Source organism: Coturnix japonica, chromosome 6 (assembly GCF_001577835.2).
Source record: "Coturnix japonica isolate 7356 chromosome 6, Coturnix japonica 2.1, whole genome shotgun sequence".
Lineage (NCBI taxonomy): Eukaryota > Metazoa > Chordata > Aves > Galliformes > Phasianidae > Coturnix > Coturnix japonica.
This window is the reverse complement of record NC_029521.1, coordinates 15,627,085-15,649,674: the sequence shown is the minus strand read 5'-3', so window position 1 is coordinate 15,649,674 and position 22,590 is coordinate 15,627,085. Positions and strand designations below refer to the sequence as shown.

Sequence of the window (22,590 nt, the reverse complement as noted above, 5' to 3'; positions counted from 1 at the left end):
AGAAATAGGTTTTATTGGTACCATTGCTAGGGATCTTTGTTATAATAAAGAGACATTTTTCATATTTCTGAATTGTCCCCTTACAGTTCTCAGGTCCAGAATTTATTATTTTGTCAAGTGAGCCACCAGTGACCTTACAGCTGCCTGGATCAATTGTGGTAAGTACAGACATTAAGAATTTGGGGCTAATTTTATAATATTTGAGTTGGGACTCTTTCTAAGTTTCATCTGATTCCCACCTCAGTACTCTTGTTATGCCCTCTTTTCAGAGTTAGAGTTCCTGCTCTAGTACTGAGACTTGAAAAGAGTTCATTTAATTCTCGGTGCTGCATAACTATCTGTTGCAGTGACTGTTGTGAAAATAGCTGAATTCATCTTTCTCAGCTAAGAATGCTCTCATTAGCACAAGACTTTTGAGACTAAGATAACACAACAGATTACCAAGGTGACATCTAGTGCCAGTTTACTGAACTCCCCCAGCTTGCAAGCACACCCTTTACCTTTCATAAGATAAAACAAGATTCTGATGGCATGCAGCAGTAAATATTAGAAAAAAAAATAAATTGGAATTATTTTCAAATATAAAACAAGTCCGGATGATTGCAGGATCTATTTTGCTGAGATTCTCTGCTTTTTCTTTTGGTTGTTTGTTTCAGGTTTTGTTTTGTTTTGTTTGCTGGTTTGTTTTTAATTGGATATATTTAGGATATGATCTGATTTATGAGAGTGGAGGAATGGGATAGAATAATGTTGTGACCAATTCCATCAGGTTATGTAGGGACTGGAGACCAGGGCCTTAGCAATAAAGTGCTATGGCGTTTGCATTGCTTGTACTTGCTACTTATTCTTTGCTCTTTATTATATGTTCTTAGACTAAGAAAGGAAAATCCTATTTGTCCCAAAGGGATCTCAATGTGATTCTACTCAATGGTCAGTGCCTTGAGGTGCAATGTGACATCAAGTCTAAGGCAAGAGATGTTTTCAATACTGTGGTGGCATATGCAAGCTTGGTGGAACATTCCTACTTCGGCTTGGCTTATCTGAAAGGTACTGAGATAGTTATACTATGGTACCATGTCTATCCTGACAGTGCCTTCATAGTCTGTTTATTAATGAATTCCAGTAAGATTCCTTAAGATCCTCAGATGTAAGCAGATCTAAAGCTTAAGCAAAAGTAAGGTATGTTCATCTAAACTGTACTGCACTGATGCAAAGTATGCCTACTTTAATACTGTACAAGAGTATAGCCGTACTGACACTAGCTAATAATTTCATGCAGAAAATGCTCTGTCCGAGACATACACCAGAATAATGCTGAGCCATGTTGCCCCAGCAGAATGCTAGGAAACAAGATTAACTTTCAGTGCTCCCAGATGTAATTTGCAGTGAAGAACCTGGATAGTTAGCAGAATTGAAGCCTAACAGATTCTTGAATGATTGCATAGAAATCATACCAATCCATATCTAACAGCTGTAATCCTAAATTACACGCTAGATGTAAATTCTCTGTCAAAGCAGCAATAGACTAGTCGATAACACTGAGAAGTTGACCTCAGCTGATATTCATGATCCTTTTTTTTTTTTTACTGCTAGTGGTATTCTGAAAACAGGCAGCAGAATTTTGAGCTAAGGAAGCTGTTTTGGACTCCAGACTTACCATAAAACAACAAATTCTCATTTCAGGCAAGGAGTTTTTCTTTTTGGATGATGAGACCAAGCTCTACAAAGTGGCCCCAGATGGCTGGAATGACCAACCAAAGAAGAAAACCTCCATTATCAACTTCACACTCTTTCTAAGGATAAAATTCTTTGTCAGCCACTTCAATGTTATCCAGTAAGCGCATGTTTCTGCTGTCTGCTGGTAAAACAGTTGCAGGCAGGCTGAGTGGTCAATGCTCATCTTGTGCTCTTAATACCTTCTGTGTTCCAGGCATGGCTTGACGAGGCACCAGTTTTACCTTCAGCTTCGTAAAGATATTTTGGAGGAGCGGTTATACTGCAATGATGAGACTGCTCTGAAACTTGGCGCATTGGCTTTACAGGCAGAGCTTGGCAATTATGCTTCCGAGGTGTGGATAAACAATAAAATATTTCTCAGAGGTCAACAGCTTTTGCAGCTTGTACTTGTCATACAGTTAAAAAATGAAATGTGAATATTGCATATTTTCAGCTAAATCTTTCAGTAATTACACTTCAGATTTAGTTTAAAGAATTACAAAATTTGTCTAATTATGAAGTAGTAGAGAGGCAGATGAATTTGGCAGTAAATGTGGCAGAATGATGAAAGATTCTTCATCCTTCAAATTGTCAATGTAGCCAAGGATCTCCAGAAAATCTGAAGAAAAATTCCAGTGCAGGCACAGCTTGGTTGTGCAGTGGGGCTTAAGGGGGTTAGAAAGCTTGGAAGAGAAAAATAAACAGTCTAGAATTCACAGATATTTTGTTTGTAGGCTCAGATCCACAAGCTTCAAAGACAGTTGCTAAGAGTGTATCTGAACTTGTCCTTGTAGTTTCAGTGTTTTCAGAAAGTATCCTTTCAGTTCCATGTGGTATCTTCAGTTATGCAAATCAGTGCAGCTCTCAATGAACTGATCCACCCAGTCTGATCCAGCCTGACAATGGGTCTTACACCTACAGCTGTCAGCTGTGAATGTAAGACAGCTGGCTTGCCTGTATGCACACCTCTTTTCTCCCCTCTGCACAGCACAGTGTGTGCCTTGAGCATCTGGATGAGCACAAGTGCTTGGCTTGGCTGTCAGGACACACTATCTGCTGTTCCCTATCTTCTTTTAGGAAATGGCAGCAGGATGACTTCAGCATATGGGTCACACTGAAAATGGAAATGCACCAAATAAGAAAAGTCAAGACAGAACAAAAGGCTCCCGTCTCTTTTGTCTTTTCGTTTTTTTCCCCCTAAAGGTACATGGAAAGAATTATTTTCGTGTTGAAGACTACATTCCAGCAAGCCGAATAGAGAAAATGACCCTGGCATATGTACAGAGAGAGCTTGCTAAACTGCATCGCATGAATCACTCCCTATTTGAGGATGAAGCTGAACTAGAATTTTTAAAGGTAGTTTGCCACATACCAAGGAATATTTGCCTATTTAGTCTCTGGTAGCAAGTCTTTATTTGCTATCATCTATTATTTCTTTGTTGTCTAATTCAGCGGATTTTAGATGCAGTGAACAAATTTGAATATTCAACACAAAGCTCAAAATTCCATTCTGCTATAGGCACTGTCACTATTATCAACTTAGACTCCATTAAAGTACTAGGTGTCTTTTTATTGACAGTTTATATACAGTTAATGCACATTTCAGGATGTTTTCAACATCCTAACAGCTGGCGCAAGTTTTCAGCATATTAAGAAAATGTTTAGGTTCTGGATGATTATGAATACAAATACTGAATGTATTAGAGAGAGATAATTGTAAAGCCTGGCAATAAGCACGCTCTTGAGTTCCGAAACTATAGTGCATGTTCGGACATTTTCTAAACAAGCAGTGATTGGTTGTTTAAAAGCATATGTGAATCACAGAGTTGAGGAAGGAGTGAGCTGAATTATTATCTCACAATTCTTTATCAAGAGTGTTATGATGATGCAGGATTTAATTTTTTTCTTAATTCCTCTTCTTCCCCAAACTTCTCAGCTTTCCATAAAATGGAAAACATAAAGAAATTTAAAATGAATAAATAAGAGAAGCCATTTTGCTTCAGGCCCACATGTTTTTATTTATAACATCATTTTATTTCAGTTGCTGTTTAATTATGTTCGTTTATCATCTAACACTGTCAGTGAAGAAGAAATAGATTGCAGATGAGCCTTAATGACAGTCCCATCATGCATGGCAAATCCAGTGAAGGAAAGCAGCTTTGTTCATATTTGTTTCAATGTGTAAGTCTGCAGAAGAAGCCAACACATCATACACAGTGAGAAAGACAGTGCCCATGGCAAAAACACGCAAATTCCAAATATAAAAGGGATTAAAAATTAAAACCAATATTTGGATAGTGATTATGGATGTCCCAGTTTTCAGGCCCTGAATATTTGTGCTCTGGATTCTTTCTGAAAATAGATCTTCTTAAAGTGTTTTATTTTGGACACTGAAAATCTCTATTCATGATTGAAAAAACAGTTGGAAATTCTTCATGGGCTTCCCAGAAGAAAAAAAAAAAAGATATTAGGATAAATCAATATTGATCTGCGTATCACAAAAGAGACCAGAAAATCATCTTCATACCCTGTAGTTCTGGAAAAGGTCTAAGTCACATTTTAACATTCCGTGGCTAAGAGTACGAGGTAGAAGGACAAGCATCTAGAACTGACAGGTGTGGTTCCTCGGAGTATACTCCTCATGCTGTTAGAAGCAAGCCCCATAACTTAATATTTTTTGCAAAAGAAATTCATAATATCCAATTTAAAAAAAAAAAATGACAGCAGTGAAGGAATTAATGTATGCACATGGGTGACTTTGTTATCAGTAACAATGCCTGAGAAGCCCTGGCACCAAAGTATTAGCAGTTTTCCTAAGATCAGCATATCTGCTGTACTTTATGGTTTCTAGTTTTCTTGGTGAAACAAAGACATAGAAAAAAATTCAGAAATAAGGTTTAGCAGTAGTTGAACAATATTAATCTATTCAAAAATACATGCAAATACTAAGTAGCAGTAATACTGAACAGCTCAATGCCACTGTAAAATTTAGATTATTCTGCAGGAAATTATATAATCCCCTTACTTCTTCAAATGAGGTATACGTGAAAGTGCTGTTTCAATTTTGTCATGGCAAATGAGTGCATATGGTAGCTCTATGATGTACCAAAGTCAGGTGATTATTCTGTGAGGCAGTAGGTATGAAAATTTGTGAAGAGTTGCTAAGCCTTTCTTGAGAGAGTCAAATTGTAAAGGCATTCCCATCTACCTACCAATTTTCCTTATGTCTCTTTTTGAATAACACATGGTAAGTGCACTTTTTCTCTATTAGGTAACTCAGCAGCTTCCTGAATATGGAGTTCTATTTTATCGTGTGTCCCAAGAGAAGAAAGGAACAGGAGGGGACATTGTCTTGGGAATCTGTGCCAAAGGCATCATTGTATATGAGGTCAAAAATCACACAAGAATTGCCAGTTTAAGATTCCAGTGGCGTGAAACAGAGAGAATTTCAGCTCACGTGAGTTTGAACCAAGTGGAGTTCTCTGTTCTACTGTTTTACACCCCTTCTGTCCATCACCTTGATAACTTTCTTCCATTTGGTGCTATAATTAGACTGATTTTGTACAGACACATTCTTTTTGAAACCAGTCTAAAATCAAGACATGACATGGATGTGGATCTTGGGATAGCCAGTTCTTAGTGAAGCTTTCCTCTGTTTTCTGTTGTTGTTGTTGTTGCTGTTTGTTTGTTTTTTACAAAGATGAAGTCAATTACTATAAAACTGAATAAGCTGAGTACTACAGAAGGGATACCAAAACTCCATATAGTAGCATATTCTTTATTCATTCATCTCTCATCTTCACTTCTCTTTCTCTTTTCTTTCATTTTCCTTTCTACATCAGGTTACTGGGTCTTGACTGCCTTTTTTACAGATCTTAATTTTTCATCCTTATCTCTTTGAATTTTCATTGTCTCTTAAACTACATACATGGTGACAAGATTATAAATCCTACCTTCTACCAGAGGTGTGCCAATATACCATCTTACAAGTGCTAATATTCACCACTCCTCCCAGTCTATTTACTGTCGCAAAATGGCCTTTCTGACCCTTGATGATTTTTTCACTTTCACTTTCAATTTCACTTTCACTTTCAATTGGTTTAAACAGTTTAAGACTTCTAGAGACAAATATGCCAAGCCTATCAATCTGCTTCCAGTGCAGTCAATGTCTGAAAGGCTTTTGACTTTCAACTTTTGGTAATTATGAACTCACAGCAGTTGAACATTCAAGGGACATTTTCTGCAACCACAAGAGATGCAGCAAGGCAGAAATGCATGTAGACAAAAAAACAGGATTATACAGTTGAACACTCAGTGCCTCAGTATAGTGACTGATATATTAGATGAAGCAAGCTGTGTTCTTTTTTTGCCTTTAGAGAAAGAAATTCATGATTGAAAGTAGCTTCAGTGGCAAGAAACACACGTTCATTACTGATACAGCAAAGACATGTAAATATCTACTGGACCTCTGTTCAGCCCAACACAAATTCAACGCGCAGATGAATTCCAGGCAACTTCGCCAAACTTCATCAGGTGAGCAGTAAATGTCTTTTATTTCACTGAACATTCAAAGTATATAACTCAAATCTAGCATGTGCATATGAGTGAAATACTCTGCTGATAATATCTATGTATCTAACCTCAGTTTTGCAAAAGGCGTGATTACATTACCCTTCATGAAACCTGCTGAGAATTATGAGGACACATATTAGTCTTATCCCAGTTGTAACCCAAAAAATGTTCTGCATAAAGAATAGCAACAGTGGTGTCCAGATACGTTGGAAGTGAAGTTAGTTAGCGGGACATCTTTGCTTAAAACTGGGATTCAAACCTATAGTTCATTCCCAGGTCAAAGCCACTAAATCTGTGGCATAGCAGTCACACTCAATAGATGTTCTTATCTACCACGAGGTTTTGCCATATCTATGGGTGATATGCCTATTATCTCGTTAGACTTTCCACTTAGACTTTCCACTGTTCTGATACAAAGTTCTTAGCCCAGAGCAGCGTCTTTCACATGCAGTCCTTTCACATGAAGTCTTCAGCAAGCTCTGTATAGATGGGTGAGGACTGTTATGTGGAAAATGAGGTACACAAGAAATAACTTAGGTAGGCTGACAGCTGGCATCACTCTTAGCCTTGATGGAGTAAAATAGGTTTTTGTTAGCTGAGGATTCACCCAATACTTTGAACAGTATTGTGATTGTTTACAGCCACTGAAGATGTGACCCAGTGAGTCATGGCAAGAGTGGAATGCAATGAATTTATACCATAGGTCATAGCAGGATGATTACCATCTTGCTTCTTTTCCACTAAAATTATTTCAGAGAAAGCAAAATTCCACCAGCATAAATTTGTTATAACAGAAAAAGATGCTAGGATGACATTTATGTTCAAGACACATTCTTTTTGCCCAGGCTCCTGTAGCTTCACAGGTAACTCAGTGGGACTATGATTTGCAGCAAGTAAATGAGGCCTAATAGTGTATCTCAAAGTTTGCTGAGTCACATTTGCTTGCAATAATATTCTTTAATGAAAATTGCTACATTCCTAGTAAAACAAAATGATTGAGAGCTTAGAAAACTGTAACCCAGGTCCTGGTTACAACTCCTCAGGCCACTGGAGCCAGCCAAACTCCATAACCATGTGACTGCTTCTGACTCTCAGTGCACTTGCTGACCCAGAAAAAAAGGCTCCATGAAGGCAGTGACAGACAGCAGCTCAAAGTGCTGCTTTTGCCACTGCAGGGAGTCCACAGATTAGTAGTCTGTTTCTACTTGAGGGAAACTCTTCCTTCTTCTGCACTGTTCATATGCATAAGTCGCAGTCTCTTCAAAACTTGCTCACCATCCCCTGCTTTGAAATCACCACGGCAACACTCAGGTTGTGCTAATACCATGGGCAGCAAGGCCAGCTGCTGCCTTCCTGAATGTGTCTGATCAAAGCTGCTGAGGATGAGGGAGCCCAGGTTTAGAGCTGCAGAGCAGCAATCCAGAAAGCTGCATTCAGGATAGTGTTAGGACAAGGCGTGGAGGGTCAGCTGGCACGTACAAGCAGAATGAAAGACTGTATTTGTGTGAGCCTGTACCAAGCTGGGTTCTTGTTTTACCTTTAGACATGCCTCTAATTGCCTGCTGTGCTTCTCTCCTTCTAAGTAAGAAGTGCCTTCTCCAGAACTACCTTATTTTAGAGAAATAAAATCTTCTGAGAGGATAGATATACAAACTGCAGAGCCCAGACATCATTAAATAGCAGATGTCATACACAGGTGGAAAACTGGATACCAAGCATTACCGCAAAGACAGGCTCTCACTCAACTTTGCTTGGGCAAATCTCTCAGAGTGAAGAGCCAGCTCCATGGCTCCTCTTTCATCTTGTGAGAACATGTATTAGTAGTGCTCCTGTCTTCTCAGATATACATACTTGGTGCAGTGGGCCAGTGAAAGATTAGGAACTACCAACCTGGCTGATTCAGTCTCTGACTGATAGAAAAGTCTCTGTACATAGAACTTTAACAGTATGCAATTTATAGAGATATTCAGGTTTAAATTATGCAGGGCTGTACATTTTATCTGTCAAAGTGGATTCATAGTATAATTCATAGAGATGGAATGTACATACTGTACATACTTCCTATTAAATAAATGGATTGGAAACTCTTTTTCACTCACTCCAAGTCTTAGATATTCTGAAATACACCAGAACAAATTTATCTGTGATATCAGTCTTTCTGCTTGTGCATTCACAAGGTTATTAAGGAAGTAACATTTAGTTTTAAAGATGGGATCATGTCAGTGTACTTATTTTTCCCTCCTCTCCTTATCTTCCTACTCAGAAGAAAGTAAATTTATGGAAATAGACAAATCAAATTCTGCATATGCAGCTCAGCATGAACATCTTGCCCTGATTCAGAGACTATCTCGTTCAGAAAATGTACTGTATGGGACAAACCTGGAAAACCTTTCTGCTGAGATGATGAGCAAGTCTTGTGATAACCTCAGTGTAGAAACCAACAACAGGACAAGAGACAAAAGCAATCTGGGCAGGTAGGTTTTCTTTTTCCATTGAATCTGTGGAAGAATACTCATTTATAGACAAAATCACAGCAAATCTCTATGATTAAATGCAAGGAAGACTTTTATTTTGCACTGCTTATTCAAAAGTCCAGATCAGGACTGGGACTCCTTTGTGCCAATGGTTGTGTACATAGGCACAAATCTTACAGATAAGACCTTGAAAAAGGTTGGCATTTAAATATGTACCAGACTCAGGACTTGAGCACTTACTGGCATATGAAGATGGATGAAAGTATCTGTATCAAGTTCTGGGTTTCCCAGTACAAAAAAGACAGTGATATACTGGAGAGAGTCCTGCGGAGTGCCGCAAAGATGATAAAGGGCCTGAAGCATCTCCCCTGTGAAGAAAGGCTGGCTGACCTGGGTCTGTTTAGCCTTGAGAAAAGAAGACTCATGGATACTTTTAAGTATCTTAAGTGTGGGAGTGAACAGGACATGGCTAACTTCTTTTCAGTGGTCTGTGGGGACAGGACAAGGCGAAATGGCTGTAAACTTGAGCATAGGAAGTTCAACCACAATATGAGAAGAAACTTCTTCACAGTGAGGGTGACAAAGCACTGGAACAGGCTGCCCAGGAAGGCTGTGAATTCTCCTTCTTTATAGATACTCAGCACCAGCCTGGACACCTCCCTGTGCAGCCTGCTGTAGTAAGCCTGCTTTGCAGGGGGATTGGACTCAGTGATCTCTAGAAGTCCCTCCCAAGTACTACAGTTCTGTGGTTCTGTGAAAGTAAGGGACAATTAAAGTGATGTCTTTATTAAATGTATCTTCTCTGGAAGTTGCAGTAGGTGAACTGAATACACAGTGGAAGATGGTTTTGGGCATGCTGTACCTAAGTGATTCCTCCATGTCTCGAGGCGCAAATCACAAAGAACAGCATAAGAATTCCCTTATCATTTACATTGGTACACTCACCAGTGTAGGTGGTTACTATAGCCGCACACAGTTTCAAGGCCTTTGATGAATATCAGTGCCTTGTGGAATACTGAGAATTAGAACAGAGCCAAGAAGAACATGAACTACTAGGAAAACTTTCAGACACAATTTTGTTTGAATGGACAGCAGAACTAATGAATCATGTTGAGGCTATGCTATGTTTTCCTGCTGCCTACACTCAGCTCAGAATAAAACACAAGGATATCAGTCATGATGTGAGTGGTCTAATGGCAGCTGTTATTTCGAAGCAAATACCAGCAAGGATAAACCACCACTTTCCTACAATGAAATGAGGCCAAGCAATCAGAATAGTGGTTGAAAGGCAATATGTGTATTCCTAACTTGGTTCTGACAGGCTAATGACAGTGACCAGTGGTAGATACTACTGCTGATTTGTTATAATAACACAGTCTTCATTTTCTGCCATGCAGATCCACATCAGGGCTATCCCAGTCAGAAATGCACATCAACTTGAATGGAAAGCAAAGGAGTTATGACTATCTCTCTATTCATTCAACTCAGAACACAGTCAGTGGTGAGTATAATAATTATTAGACAGCACTTTTCCATACATTCTGTTTCAGTAGTAGAGGACAAATTTAGTTTCTATTTATATATTAAAGAATGACCTTTTGCACTTTTTGCCCTGTAAATTAACCCAGAGCTTGGCAATACAGGCTACTTTATTTCCTTTTGCTCCTCCTTTTATCAGGGTGAGTGTTAAGGGATTTTGATAAAGAAATTATTCCAACAGTACTGCCTAAGGGTCCCCAGGGAAGTAATTCAGTACACTCAGGACTTTCACATGAGGCAGTGTTGAGGGCCATCATTCAGCTTGCAGCTGAGATATACAACTCAGCAAATACTGCATGAGACAAAATAGGCTTCAGGTCCTTCCTCTGCCCTTGTGCTTGTGTGACAAAACTAACTGTAGTAAGAAACACAGAGCACCTTACAGAAGCCAGCTTTTCATAACACATATACAAGAAGAGCAGGTGTATGGAACACAAAGCTATGATCATTGGTCCAATCTATTTTAAAGTCAGAACACACTGTGGCAATTGCACATTGTTTGCTACTGTTAACATTTCAGAAGTCATCATCACACTCAGTGCTGACTGGATTGCCAATAAGGCTCTGTTGGAATTCACCAAGGAATCTGTAGGATTCACCAAGAAATCCATAGTGGATATTCTGTCCATATAACCCTCATGTTCAATGAGTGCTACACATCTGACCTTTTAGACAGCCTAATCTTAATAAAAATGCCACAGTTGAACATGTATTCTCTGAAATGGAAAATAATGGGAAGAACCTACACAGATGCTGTGCTTTCTTTGTTCTACACACATTTTTTTTCTAATGAATTCAAATTCTGAAACACTAATTTGTACTTCCAACCTGTATTCTATTGGTTCAAAAGTAACGGTAGAACAAAAATGTATTAAACTGTTGACACCGGTGTTTTGCATTCTGCGTCAGTCTCCTGTCTTCTTGCACTCATCTGCATTTATTCTAGCTGTTTTGTTTCTGCAGCCCCTGGATCACCAGCTATCCAGAAAGAAGTTCTACTAAGTGGTCTAGAAAGAGAAATCATTTGTGTCAGCCTAAAACGTGACCCTAAAAATGGTTTTGGTAAGTAAGGAGCATTAATTTTATATTTGCTAACTGGTCTGACAGGTGCTGGTACAAATTCTGATGCTTGCTCACTCCTGAGCAAATACAGATGTGTTATATAAATAGCTTATAGGTTCTGTAAGAAAGAAGGCGGAATCTTTGGAAGTGCCAAGCCAGGGACTTACTGATATATTACACTTAAGTAGCAGCCACTGGAGTCACTAGCATGCTTAAATCATAGCATGAGTTTAAAACTCTCCCAGATTAGGACCTTGGTAACCCATTCTCCAGAACTAACAACAACAACAAACAAACAAACAAAATCCACAAAAAACAAACAAAAGAAAAACTTTATACAATTGGAATAAGACCTCTTTGTGATCCTAAACTACATCTTTTCTAATACTGCTAATGTCTCTACATTGGTGTACTATCTCATTTTTGCAGGTTTTGTAATTATTGGAGGAGAAAATGTAGGAAAATTAGACCTCGGTATCTTTATCGCTTCAATTATCCCCGGGGGACCTGCAGACAGAGCTGGAAATATCAAACCAGGTCATTGTCCTTAGTTTTTAATTAGAATTAAAATGCTTTCATAGTTTAAAGTCAACTATTCTTGGCTTATTTTTCTCCTCTGACATGCACTGTCTTCTTTTTATTCTTTAAGGGGGACGACTCATCTCTGTGAATAACATTAGTCTTGAAGGAGTTTCTTTCAATACTGCAGTTAAAATTATACAAAATTCTCCCGATGAAGTTGAGCTGATCATCTCTCAACCCAAAGGTATAAAAGCAAACATCTTTGCTGGCTCTAGAATACTATCTTGACACAAGACATTGGTATTTATTAGGCACAAGAATGTAGTAGCACTTTCTTGCCACTCAGTGCAAGTTAATCACTATAGGCTAGCAGTGAAAATTGTTCTAGTGAGACCTCTGATTCGTAGTCAGCATGAAAAAATCTGTTCTATTATGGGCTTTATTCTGCATGGCTAAATATCAAGGGAATTTTGTCATTTCTTTCTGTGACGGAATTAGTTCTACATCCCATCTCTGAATCAGAATCACTGTCACAGTCACCTGCAGTGATGAAGCAAATACATTTCTTCATAGGTAAAACAGCAGTGCTCCATTTCACAACGGTTAACCCAGTTTATGGATTTGATCTCACTGCTCATTGATTTGGGAACTTATTTCACCATCCTGTGTTGAGATACAGGGATATTTGTCTTCACATTTATTTACTGTTTCCATTCACTGATGTCTTTATATTATTTTGCAGACATATATGAAGAAGGATTAAATGAAGAGAAAAGTATATCAAGGGGAAACAGCACTAGTGGTTCTGAGATCTCTTGTGTAGACAGTGGAAGAAAAAAGATTCAAGACTGTCGAGCATCTCTCCCCAAAGAACAGAATGTAAATATAGATGAACTTGAAAAGGCTCTTTCTTGGAGTCTGGCACCAAAATTGGGCCCCAAGATTCCAGTTCTTTCAGAAGATAGGTGGGATGTGGAGGTAACTGAGATTGTGTTGTTATATAATAACATTATAGCATGTGTCTTAACAATGTGCCAGCCATATTAAGAATGGAAAGTAACTGAGAAATTAAAAACTGAGGAAAAGAGGATGAAACCCCTGTAAGGTACTGATTGTTAAATTATATTGGGATTGTTTAAATCACGTGTACATTTAGGATGAGTGAAAAACTGCTCCTTAAAATGTTCCTAAAAATTTTCCTTCCTCTTCCAGTGAACTACAAAATTTGATTATTTTCTTGCATTCTCTTTAAGTTTTCAACCAGCCACCAAACAGTAACATTTTATGTCTAATGTTCTTCTATTAAACAGCCTCCCTATCTATACTCATTTTATGCACGTTCAGGCAGATTATATTTTAAGTAACAATAGTGTAATTCTGAAATAATGCCAGGGATATAAATGCTACCATTCCAGGATTACAAGGATTACAGTGGCAGCAGGATCAAACTCTCTGTCTTCTGGAAACCTCACTTGCTTTATTATTATTATTTTTTCATATTTATTTATTTTTCCCTAAGACACAGAAGTCTCATTAGTGTTTGTATTTTTGAGACAGGAGGCTGATTCTTCACACTTACCACCTCCAGCTGAAATGGACTCAAATGAAACCTACACTGTGGAGCTTGTTAAAGAAGATGGGACTTTTGGAATCAGTGTGACTGCAAGTGTTACTGTTAATCTTTCAGTGTGTCCTTCAAACTATAATATGAACAAGAAACATGTAGAGAAATCTATTTATGTGGAAGAAAAGTAGAATATAGGCCAGTAACAAGAACTGCTAGCATGGCACATTTCAAACCTAAATATGTGACTGACAGAGCATATAGTACCAGCTCTATTCATTCCCCAGCTCTTGCCCACAGAATGCATGTGTGTGCCAGCATAAAGCATATGAAGATACAAGCCCTTCCCCACCTTGCTTGATTTGAGAACAAGATTTGCCAGTGAATGTGAGGTTTGTCAGGGAGGGATATAGCCACAATCTATAGAAAATGCAGCAATACAAAGTATCTCCCAGGGCTTGACTGGCTTTCCTCTGGGGTTCCTGGAATTCACAAACTGTATCTACACAAACAATCACATAGGACCTTGGGACAGGCTCAAGTGCTACCTACAGTCACTACTTAATTTTTGGAACAGTCCCCAGTATGGCTTTGGCATGTGCAGGGGATAGAACTGGACAAGAACAGCCATTCCATGCTGGGGGGATGAAAGATGAGATGCATGGACTTAAAATAAGCCATGTTTTTACTACAATATGCCTGACCAGTTTTATTTCCAAATGCACAAAAAATACAGTTCTCCATACATTTAGAGGATCAGTGAAAGAAGCAAGAGAAACCTGTATGTCCCATGTTTAAAAAATAATTCCTTGTTATCTCAGCAGGCTGAGGTGCCTACAGTCCTTACTGAAGTTAGAAGCAGCAGATTCGTTGCTTTACTTAGAAATAGAGAGCCCATTTTTAAATATATTTTTAAATTTTAATTATTTTTATTTATTTATTTTTATTATTATTATTATTATTATTTTCCTGAAACAGTTGATTTGCAATGCACATGTAAGTTGTTTTTATCAGGGGAAGAATATGTGGAGACTTCACACACTAACATATGGAAACATCTTTTGCAGGGTGGAATTAACACTAGTGTGCCTCATGGTGGGATATATGTGAAGTCAATTATTCCAAGGGGACCGGCAGATAAGGATGGACAAATAAAGATAGGTAAAAAGTCTGACAATGAAACCCTGGGCTGCAGAATTGGGTGTTTGTGTGAAATACTTGCTACAGGACAGTGAGATGTGTTTGTGATTGAGGGCCATACAACTGCAAAACATTATATGCAGTACATCATTCCCCAGCCTACCACTGTAGTTTATGTGGCCATTCCACCAAGGAACCTCGAGTCTCATACCAACATTGCACTGCTTCCCTCTGTTGTTGCAGTTCAGGGTAGTGACTCAGATGTCTACTTTTGCTATTGCTGTGATAAGCAGATTCTATCACTGCATCAGTTTACAGAGTTCCCTGGTATGTTATCAATGTTAGTTACAGAATACCATACAACAAGTAGTATTGCTTATAAGCAAAATAACATTATTTGAAGCATGTAAGCATGATTATCTAATGCAATGTGTGTAGCCTTAAGATTTCTATCCAATCTGAATCATCAGAGCAACCATCACTCTTTATTTTTATTTCCCACAGGCGATCGTCTGCTGGAAGTAGATGGAATTAGCCTCTGTGGCCTCACACACAAGCAGGCTGTGGAAAACCTTAAGAATTCTGGCCAGGTTTGTGTAACAGCAAGGCATTTTGTCAGTCAAATAAACTGTACATATTATGAAGCACGGTAGCAAAGCTAGGTCAATATGAAACTCTTTCCCCTCCCTGAAACTTTGGCTTACTGTAAATGGGAACTATTCTTCATTTTTTCAGATTGCCAAGCTGGTTCTAGAAAGGGGACACCATCAAGCAGCACAGCCATGCCTGAGTTCTAATGACAGAAAAGAGGACCAGTGTGCAGTGGTTTCTGTGGCAACATCCTTCACAGATGGCAGCAAGGACTACTGCTTTTTGACAGATGGTGAGAGAGGAAAAAAGGAATTCAGGGTGACTTTCACTGGCTACATATGATGGGCAAGAAAGGAATGAATGAAAGTTGATCTAGGATATTTCTATAGATCGGAAGGAAAAATACACACTGAACAAAAATACAATGTGTAGTATTACAAGCATTATCAAATTAATTCTGAAAAGAAATAATGTTCTTAAATTTACAGTTGGTGAATGCAGTTGAATTTATCATAGACATAAGTACTATATCTCTCAGCCTTCCTGAGATGAGGCTGTCAAGGAACATTCCTTTCTGTGCTTTTCAGCACTCTTAAGCAGCAAGCAGCTGTACTCATAGTGCTCAGCTGTTACCCAAAGGCAGCATGGCTTGCACACCTGCTGATGCTGCGTCAGCAGTGAAGCTAGGGTGAACAATTGCCCTACAGCCAGGACTAGGAATTGCCATCAGTTTTGCTCTTGAAAGAAGATTCAGAGGTCAGTTTCACTGACTTTATCCAACAAATGTCCTCTCTTATTGTGAGGTTTCCCATAATCATGACATCTGCATCATACTTCACCATAGGGCAGTTGCTCTTCCACATTGTCCCTGGCAGAAAGGAGTTTCAATCTGGGTATGATTTTTGGGAAATGGCTCATCTCTCCATCTTGTCAGGAAAGAACAGTGGCTCTCTTTTTAGCTCATTCTGGTTTGTGCAACTCCTAAATTAACATCAGACAGCTACAGAATAGTAAGTCCTACTCAAAATCTGCAGAAGAATGTCAGAAATGGATTGGGTTTGAACTTCTTTGGTGTAAACTGTTCCTTCCTTTGAGGACTTATACCAGATGGCATAAACTCCATGACTACATGGTGGAACAGAATCCAGTTCTTTCCAGCCTGCCCATACAAATTCTAGAGCTTGTGCAAGCTAAAGTAAAAATAAAACCACCCTTTGTTGTTAGTATCAGAAGATATACATTAGCAGCACACTTGAAAAACGTTTATGGAGAATATAATATGTACTATATCCTTAAGGAGTATCTATGCCACTGAGCTCACTCTTTGTCCTATCCATCCTTTGAACAGATAATACTTTTGAAGTCAAATTGACAAAGAATTCTGGAGGCCTTGGCTTTAGTGTTCTTCAAATGGAAGAAGAAGGCTATGAACATCTTGGTGGAGCTATTGTCAGGATCAAAAGGCTGTTTCCAGGGCAGCCAGCTGAAGAGAATGGAGAAATTGAAGTTGGAGACATCATTTTAGCTGTGAATGGGAAATCTCTTCAAGGACTCTTGTATCAGGTACAAAGCACTACTTTCATTGTGCCTCCTGGCAGGTCGTGTGCTAATAAAGACAAAAGGAATGAAACTGCTTTTAAACTTCACCATCACCAGTAGGGGGCAGAATTAGCATGTAATGATTTTGATTTCTATGTAGCAGCCTTCTCTAGAATTCTTATGGAGAATTCCATTTGTAACAGAATTGTTACAGAGAATATGTTTTGCTATTTGATTTCTAGCTTTCCACTACTGGTGCACAAAATCTACTGTTAGAGGCACACTGGTTGTTAATTAGTTGGAATCTTTGATGACCTTAGGCATAACAGAAACATTATTCCCTAATCTCTATTGGGTGAGGTTTGTTGTTTTTTTTTTTTTGCCTGGAATGTGCAATCTTATACTCACATAAAGAAATTAAATGGTAAAAGAGTATTATAGGGTAATTTATTTATTGGTAAAAGGATATGTACTACAGACTGGGAAAAACTGTATTCCATGAGAAATCTAATATTCATTCTTCCTGATTAGGATGTCCTGCACTTGTTGAGAGGAGCTCCTTCAGAAGTCACACTACTTCTCTGCAGACCACCAAAAGGTGTTCTTCCAGAAATTGAGCAGTGTGCCCTGGTAAGATAAAGATTCTATCAGTGAACTTGCTTCAGTAATTCTGGAAAAACAATACTACCTTTTCTATCCAGCCTTGAATAATGAAACCTTGCCTTTCCTCTGCAGTATCCCATTCTGTTCTGTTCTCTTCCCATCTGCAACTCAACCTCTAGAGTTCAACTGCAACCAAAATAGAAATTTGACAGATCCAAAATATGTTTATTGCAGTGCAACAACTTTTGAGTTGCAGTACTGTCAGTGAAGTGACAGAGCACATACCCAAGCACACCTTCTAAAAATGTTGCTTCTAAAAGCATTCTACTAGAACCTCAACCATAAGCCACGGATAGTATCAACGGCAGCAGTTGTAATCTGTGGGTTTGAGATAGCTTTGTTACTCACCAAAGTGGAAGGAAAACAGAGCTTTGCCTCTTAACAAACACAAATAAATTAAACGATGTTTTCAATTGATAATTTGGCTTCTTTCTGATATCAAGCAGAGTCAGGAAAAAAAAAAAAAAACAACCAGAAAACAAAATAAAAACACAAAACAAAAGAGGAGCAACTGCAGTAGAGAATAAAGGTGGTTTTATTATTCCTGCTATTCGCAGACACATCTGCAAGTGTTCTCCTATCATGAAAATGCATTTGCACTACTCTTGCTCCATCCAGAATGGCCTGTTCCTGGTTACTGTCCAAGCAGGTCTTACAAGTGTTGTCCACGGACAGACAGAAATGACTGTCAGAATCATCTCCAGTAAACAAACTAATTCCTTTTTCTCTCCTGCTGTGTACTTGAGTACTGTTTAGTTGGTTTGGCCAGTTATGCTAGTTCATTACACAAGACTCAATCAGGAATCCACTTCTACGCTATAAAGAGTGTATTGACACAAAGTCAGGCACAGTAAAAAATGAAATAAAAAGCATCCTCCCCTAGCAAAGAATTCATTGAGAAAAGGGAACTTGTGTAGTATGTTCCTGACTTGAACTCCTGAAGAATGTGGAAGATGAGCAGAAAGGCAAAACGGTTATTTAGATAATAAATATTCTCTTTCTCTATTTTTTACACAAGCTAACAGTTAATATTTTCACATTAAGATATTTATTGATAATTCTCCAGCAACTCCTTTGGTTCTTAAAGGAAAGAAAATGAGAAAGAAAAAAAGAGTTATACTAACCTTTGTTTGTTTGTTTGTTTATTTGTCTGTTTTTGTTTTATAGACTCCAGCACCATCCCCAGTTAAGGCATTTATGGCAGAGATGCCAGGCAGTCCAGAGGCAGGAAATAGTGTGGACCCATCTACCAGTGATGGAGGTAGCACCTCTCAAGACCTTGAAGACTGTTTGGATTCACCATTGGCAGCAGATTTCAGTGAACCTCCTGAAGAGGAGAGCTCAGCCTATGAAGAGCATGAAACAGAGTCTCAAGAGAATCCCATCCAGAGACTTATGTCTCCCAGGGAAAGTTCCTACAAGGATCTTTGGAAGTTTCATCAAGAAGCTACCAGTTCTGAAGAGTTTCACTCTCTAGAGGAAGAAGTGAAGCAGAACTGCTACTCACCATGTGAACTAGAATGTGCTGAAAAGTAAGCAAAACTGAAATCTGCCCTTTTCTTTGGTTGTTAGAATTTTGAAAGTGAATTGCTTAAAGTACTGGGTTCTCTGCTTCTGGCTACAGCTGATTACTGAAATTTTTGCTTTACCATCTTATTCTGACTATCCTAATCTGCTCTGTCTGTTTACTTTCATGTCATTAGAATTCTGCAGAAATCCACATTGCAAAGTAGTTGAACGCTGCACTAGTGCAATCGTTTATGTCGTTCAGCTGAAGCTGGCTGCATTTTGAAATCAGTGGAAAGACTCTTGTTGACATAAAATGGAACCAAAGCATTTTCTTATTTATAGTATGATCTTTGAATTTTCTCAAAGTTAATTTAAATAGGCACAAAAAAATTCTTACTGTATAATCTCTTAATTTCAAATTTTTCCAGAGAAAATTAAAACACTCTGAAGACAAACTGTGATCATGGAGGGGAAAAAAAAAAAAAAAAAAAAAAAAAAAAAAAAAAAAAAAAAAAAAAAAAAGAAAAAGAAAAAAAAAGAGGCTATTTTCCTGTCTTCAGAAGCAAATAGAAGCCCTGAGCCAGAGGAGCTATGCAATAAAATGTAGTAGAAATGAACTCAGTCTCCTTTTATACTGTTTTGGATATACCAGACACTGGCATACAGAAGATGATCCATTCCATTTTAACCATTTTTCTCAGCACAAAATATAAATTATCAGAGCAGAAAGGATAGGTGGAAACAAAAGCTAAATGCCTAAAAGAAACCCCTAACTTTTAGTTTTTATATTTTTTTCTAGAGACTAACTTTTACTTTACACACACTCATTTGAATGTGTTTTTGTTTTTTTTTTTTAACTTTTCATATCTAGCAAGCTCAGATCTAGTGAATCGCAGATTTCAGTCATTGCTGAGCCACAGTACTGAGTGACTGCAAGTCCTGTGGGACCATTACTGCTATTTGTGCTTCTAGCCTCTCCCTGAAGAGAGAAGAAACTTCACTCACACTCAAAAGAGAAGCTTCTATTTGCATGTATAGTTTTCTACTGCTGTGGTTACTGTAGCAAACACACTTGCCAAGAGATACAGTTTCATCAAAACTGAGTTTCTTGTGGGAAAATATCAATTGAAAGAAAAATCTTGGATTCTTCCCAAGAAAGAAGTTCTGAAATAAATGTTTTTGTTTGGTTTTCATAAGGCAGACAGAACAGTTTAGGAAGTGTATCTCAAATTGTATTTTAAATGTAACTTCAGTTAAAACAATCCTTCCATAGATATATATATGCTAATATAATGAAATGGGCATTAATGAAAGAATTCTCCTTTCTTTTATTCAGATTACTCAAAACTTTTCATGCAAACATAGAAGTCTTCTGATACGACTTTTAAAAAGTTTACTACTCAGGGTGTCACATGGAAAATTTCTTTCACTCTTCCTATTGCCAACAAAAAGAACTTTCAACAAAAACTACTTTGAAGAATTTCACCCCATAGTTTTCCCATGAAAGTCCAAGTTGGTGTTCCCTCAGACCCCAAAGACTAAGTCTAGCATGTCAGCACACATTGTATATGGGCCAGCAGGACCAAGACTCATGCATTTCTCCTGCTGACATATAGATGGGCTAGAAGCTGTGCTGTGATTAGGCCACTGTTGGCTCGTTGCCTTGAGTTTGTGTAGCTCTGCCAAATATCTTTCATACTTTGAAGGTCAATCAGCACTTCACTGGGATGTGACAGTTTCTGTGACACCCTCCTTGACCAAGGTTCATTGGGCTTAATCCTTTATTTCCTGTCACCTGAAGAAAGGAGCTGAATGCATTTGCTGTTATCCTTAAACATTTATTTTAATTATATCCTTCTTCTTTCCCAGTACTGTAAATGTCTTTGGCTATTAAAGTTCATAAGCTGCCAGTTTCACTGCCAACTTTGCTGTGCCATTGGATCACAGAATCACACAGAATGACCCGGGTTGGAAGGGACCTCAAGGATCATGTACTTCCAACCCCCCTGCCTAGCAGGGCCACCAAACATACACATTTACTAGATCAGGTTGTCCAGAGCCCTGTCCAACCTGGTCTTGAACCTGGATACACAACTAATTTCATCCCTGCATCAGTACAAGCTAACAGACTAGACAGCCCCTTGCACTGTGTACATACAGCACGAACCTGCCAGTTTTTCTTGTCTTGGTTGATGTTTTAAAAGTGCCACTGGAGGTTATTAGCTGTATGCATCCAAAGAGCAAGTTTTTCTACTTTTTTTTTATACTTTCCTTCTGACTATAGACAACTTCTGAAACAAGAACTTAACACTGAAGATCTTATGTGATTTCATACCAGATGTGCAGTTTAAGAATAAAAGCAGCTAAGAATGTGGCTGAAAGCTATTTTTCAAGAAGAAAAATGCACATATAAAAGTTGTAATAGTGCTGCAGTGTGAGTATATCTTATCAGATAAAAAAATAAAGTATGTAAGATTTTGCAGATTGAAAGCTTTTAGATGTTTTTACTAGTTTTGCAAAAGGTTGATTACTTCCTCTTTGTTTTATGGTAATACTTGAAAGACCTGGACAGCCATTTAATACCATAACTAGTATTCTAGTTAAAATCAGGATGTGTATAAGCAGTAGATTCTTCAGTGGCCACCTAATAAAGGATATGGAAGAAAATCCCAGCGGTATGATCTCTTTATTTTCCAGCCCTCTGTTAAATAAGAATGATGGTGACCTATCAAACAGAAATTGTATGTCTGAAATTCTCTCTCTAACTCCTATTGATGAAGAGTATCTCACCATCAGCTCAACATCTGTGACCTCACTTTCAAGAGGAGGAAGCCCAGAGACTCTCTCCACAACCTTGGTGACCCCACAACCACGTGCCTGTGGCCCTTTCGCATCATCCCTGCCTGCTAGAGACACACAGGACAGTGACAATGAATGGGAAGACATGGAGGAACTAGAGGAAGAGAAGGAGGAAAAAGAGAATTGCACTAGGGTATGTGGTTGGCACCAGATAATTGACAGGTAGACAATGACATAGGAAAGGAGACAGCTTTAAGAATGTATCATTCTTAAAAGCATTAGTTTTAACCCATTATCTATGCTATTTCTGCATGACTTTTCTCGCTTTCCAGAAATGTCCTAAATTTTCCTGTACGCCCAACTCTCCAGAACGCTTTGCCATTTCCTTTAAGGCTATTTCCTTGCTCTTGAAATCTTACTCTTTTTTTTTAGCTCACCATTATTCTGCAGTATTATTCCCCATGTACAGAGGTCTAGGACCTATCCTTAAGTGAATGGGAATCAGCTATTTGGTAATTTTTGCCATGTCTTAAACTCATGTGCAAAATCATTCTGTTAAAATACTACTACTGTATACTGTATACTGTGTCCCAGTAAAAAACTACGACTCCCGTACTAATTACTATTCAAAATACAGGGATCAGTCCTGCCAAAAGCTGAACATCTTGCATTCCTGCTAATGCTAATGGGCTCTGAATTCTTACTGATTTGAGAGTGCTGAGAATAAAATTTAGGTCCAGCTACTTCCTGTAGTGCAATATCAATAGCAACTGTAATCTCTGAACTCTGTTGTTGTAACGCTTGTCAGCTCTGAGGACTCCATGCCATTTTATACACTTAAAATGCCAAAATGTCAGTTCCTGATGGCATTCCGTGCCTTATTAGGCCCTGTCAATCAAT

At 38.3% G+C, this 22,590-nt stretch overlaps 1 protein-coding gene across 5 annotated transcripts in view; it reads left to right on the top strand.

Moving 5' to 3' along the window:
- Positions 1-22,590, top strand: part of FRMPD2 (FERM and PDZ domain containing 2) — a 60,741-nt gene that overhangs the window by 20,061 nt on the left and 18,090 nt on the right. For 3 of the 5 annotated variants that reach the window (XM_032445608.1, XM_032445604.1, XM_032445606.1), the window contains 21 exons: positions 87-158; positions 873-1,047; positions 1,684-1,834; positions 1,931-2,069; positions 2,920-3,072; positions 4,988-5,173; positions 6,093-6,249; positions 8,552-8,762; positions 10,160-10,263; positions 11,265-11,363; positions 11,793-11,900; positions 12,013-12,129; positions 12,628-12,863; positions 13,443-13,547; positions 14,517-14,610; positions 15,094-15,179; positions 15,325-15,472; positions 16,529-16,743; positions 17,251-17,349; positions 18,550-18,914; positions 21,589-21,883. In XM_032445608.1, coding sequence (XP_032301499.1) covers positions 87-158; positions 873-1,047; positions 1,684-1,834; positions 1,931-2,069; positions 2,920-3,072; positions 4,988-5,173; positions 6,093-6,249; positions 8,552-8,762; positions 10,160-10,263; positions 11,265-11,363; positions 11,793-11,900; positions 12,013-12,129; positions 12,628-12,863; positions 13,443-13,547; positions 14,517-14,610; positions 15,094-15,179; positions 15,325-15,472; positions 16,529-16,743; positions 17,251-17,349; positions 18,550-18,914; positions 21,589-21,883 — 3,315 coding nt within the window. Of the gene's footprint in view, positions 1-86; positions 159-872; positions 1,048-1,683; positions 1,835-1,930; positions 2,070-2,793; positions 3,073-4,987; positions 5,174-6,092; positions 6,250-8,551; positions 8,763-10,159; positions 10,264-11,264; positions 11,364-11,792; positions 11,901-12,012; positions 12,130-12,627; positions 12,864-13,442; positions 13,548-14,516; positions 14,611-15,093; positions 15,180-15,324; positions 15,473-16,528; positions 16,744-17,250; positions 17,350-18,549; positions 18,915-21,588; positions 21,884-22,590 lie in introns of those variants that run through there. The other 2 variants (XM_032445605.1, XM_032445607.1) reach the window with 2 other exon arrangements.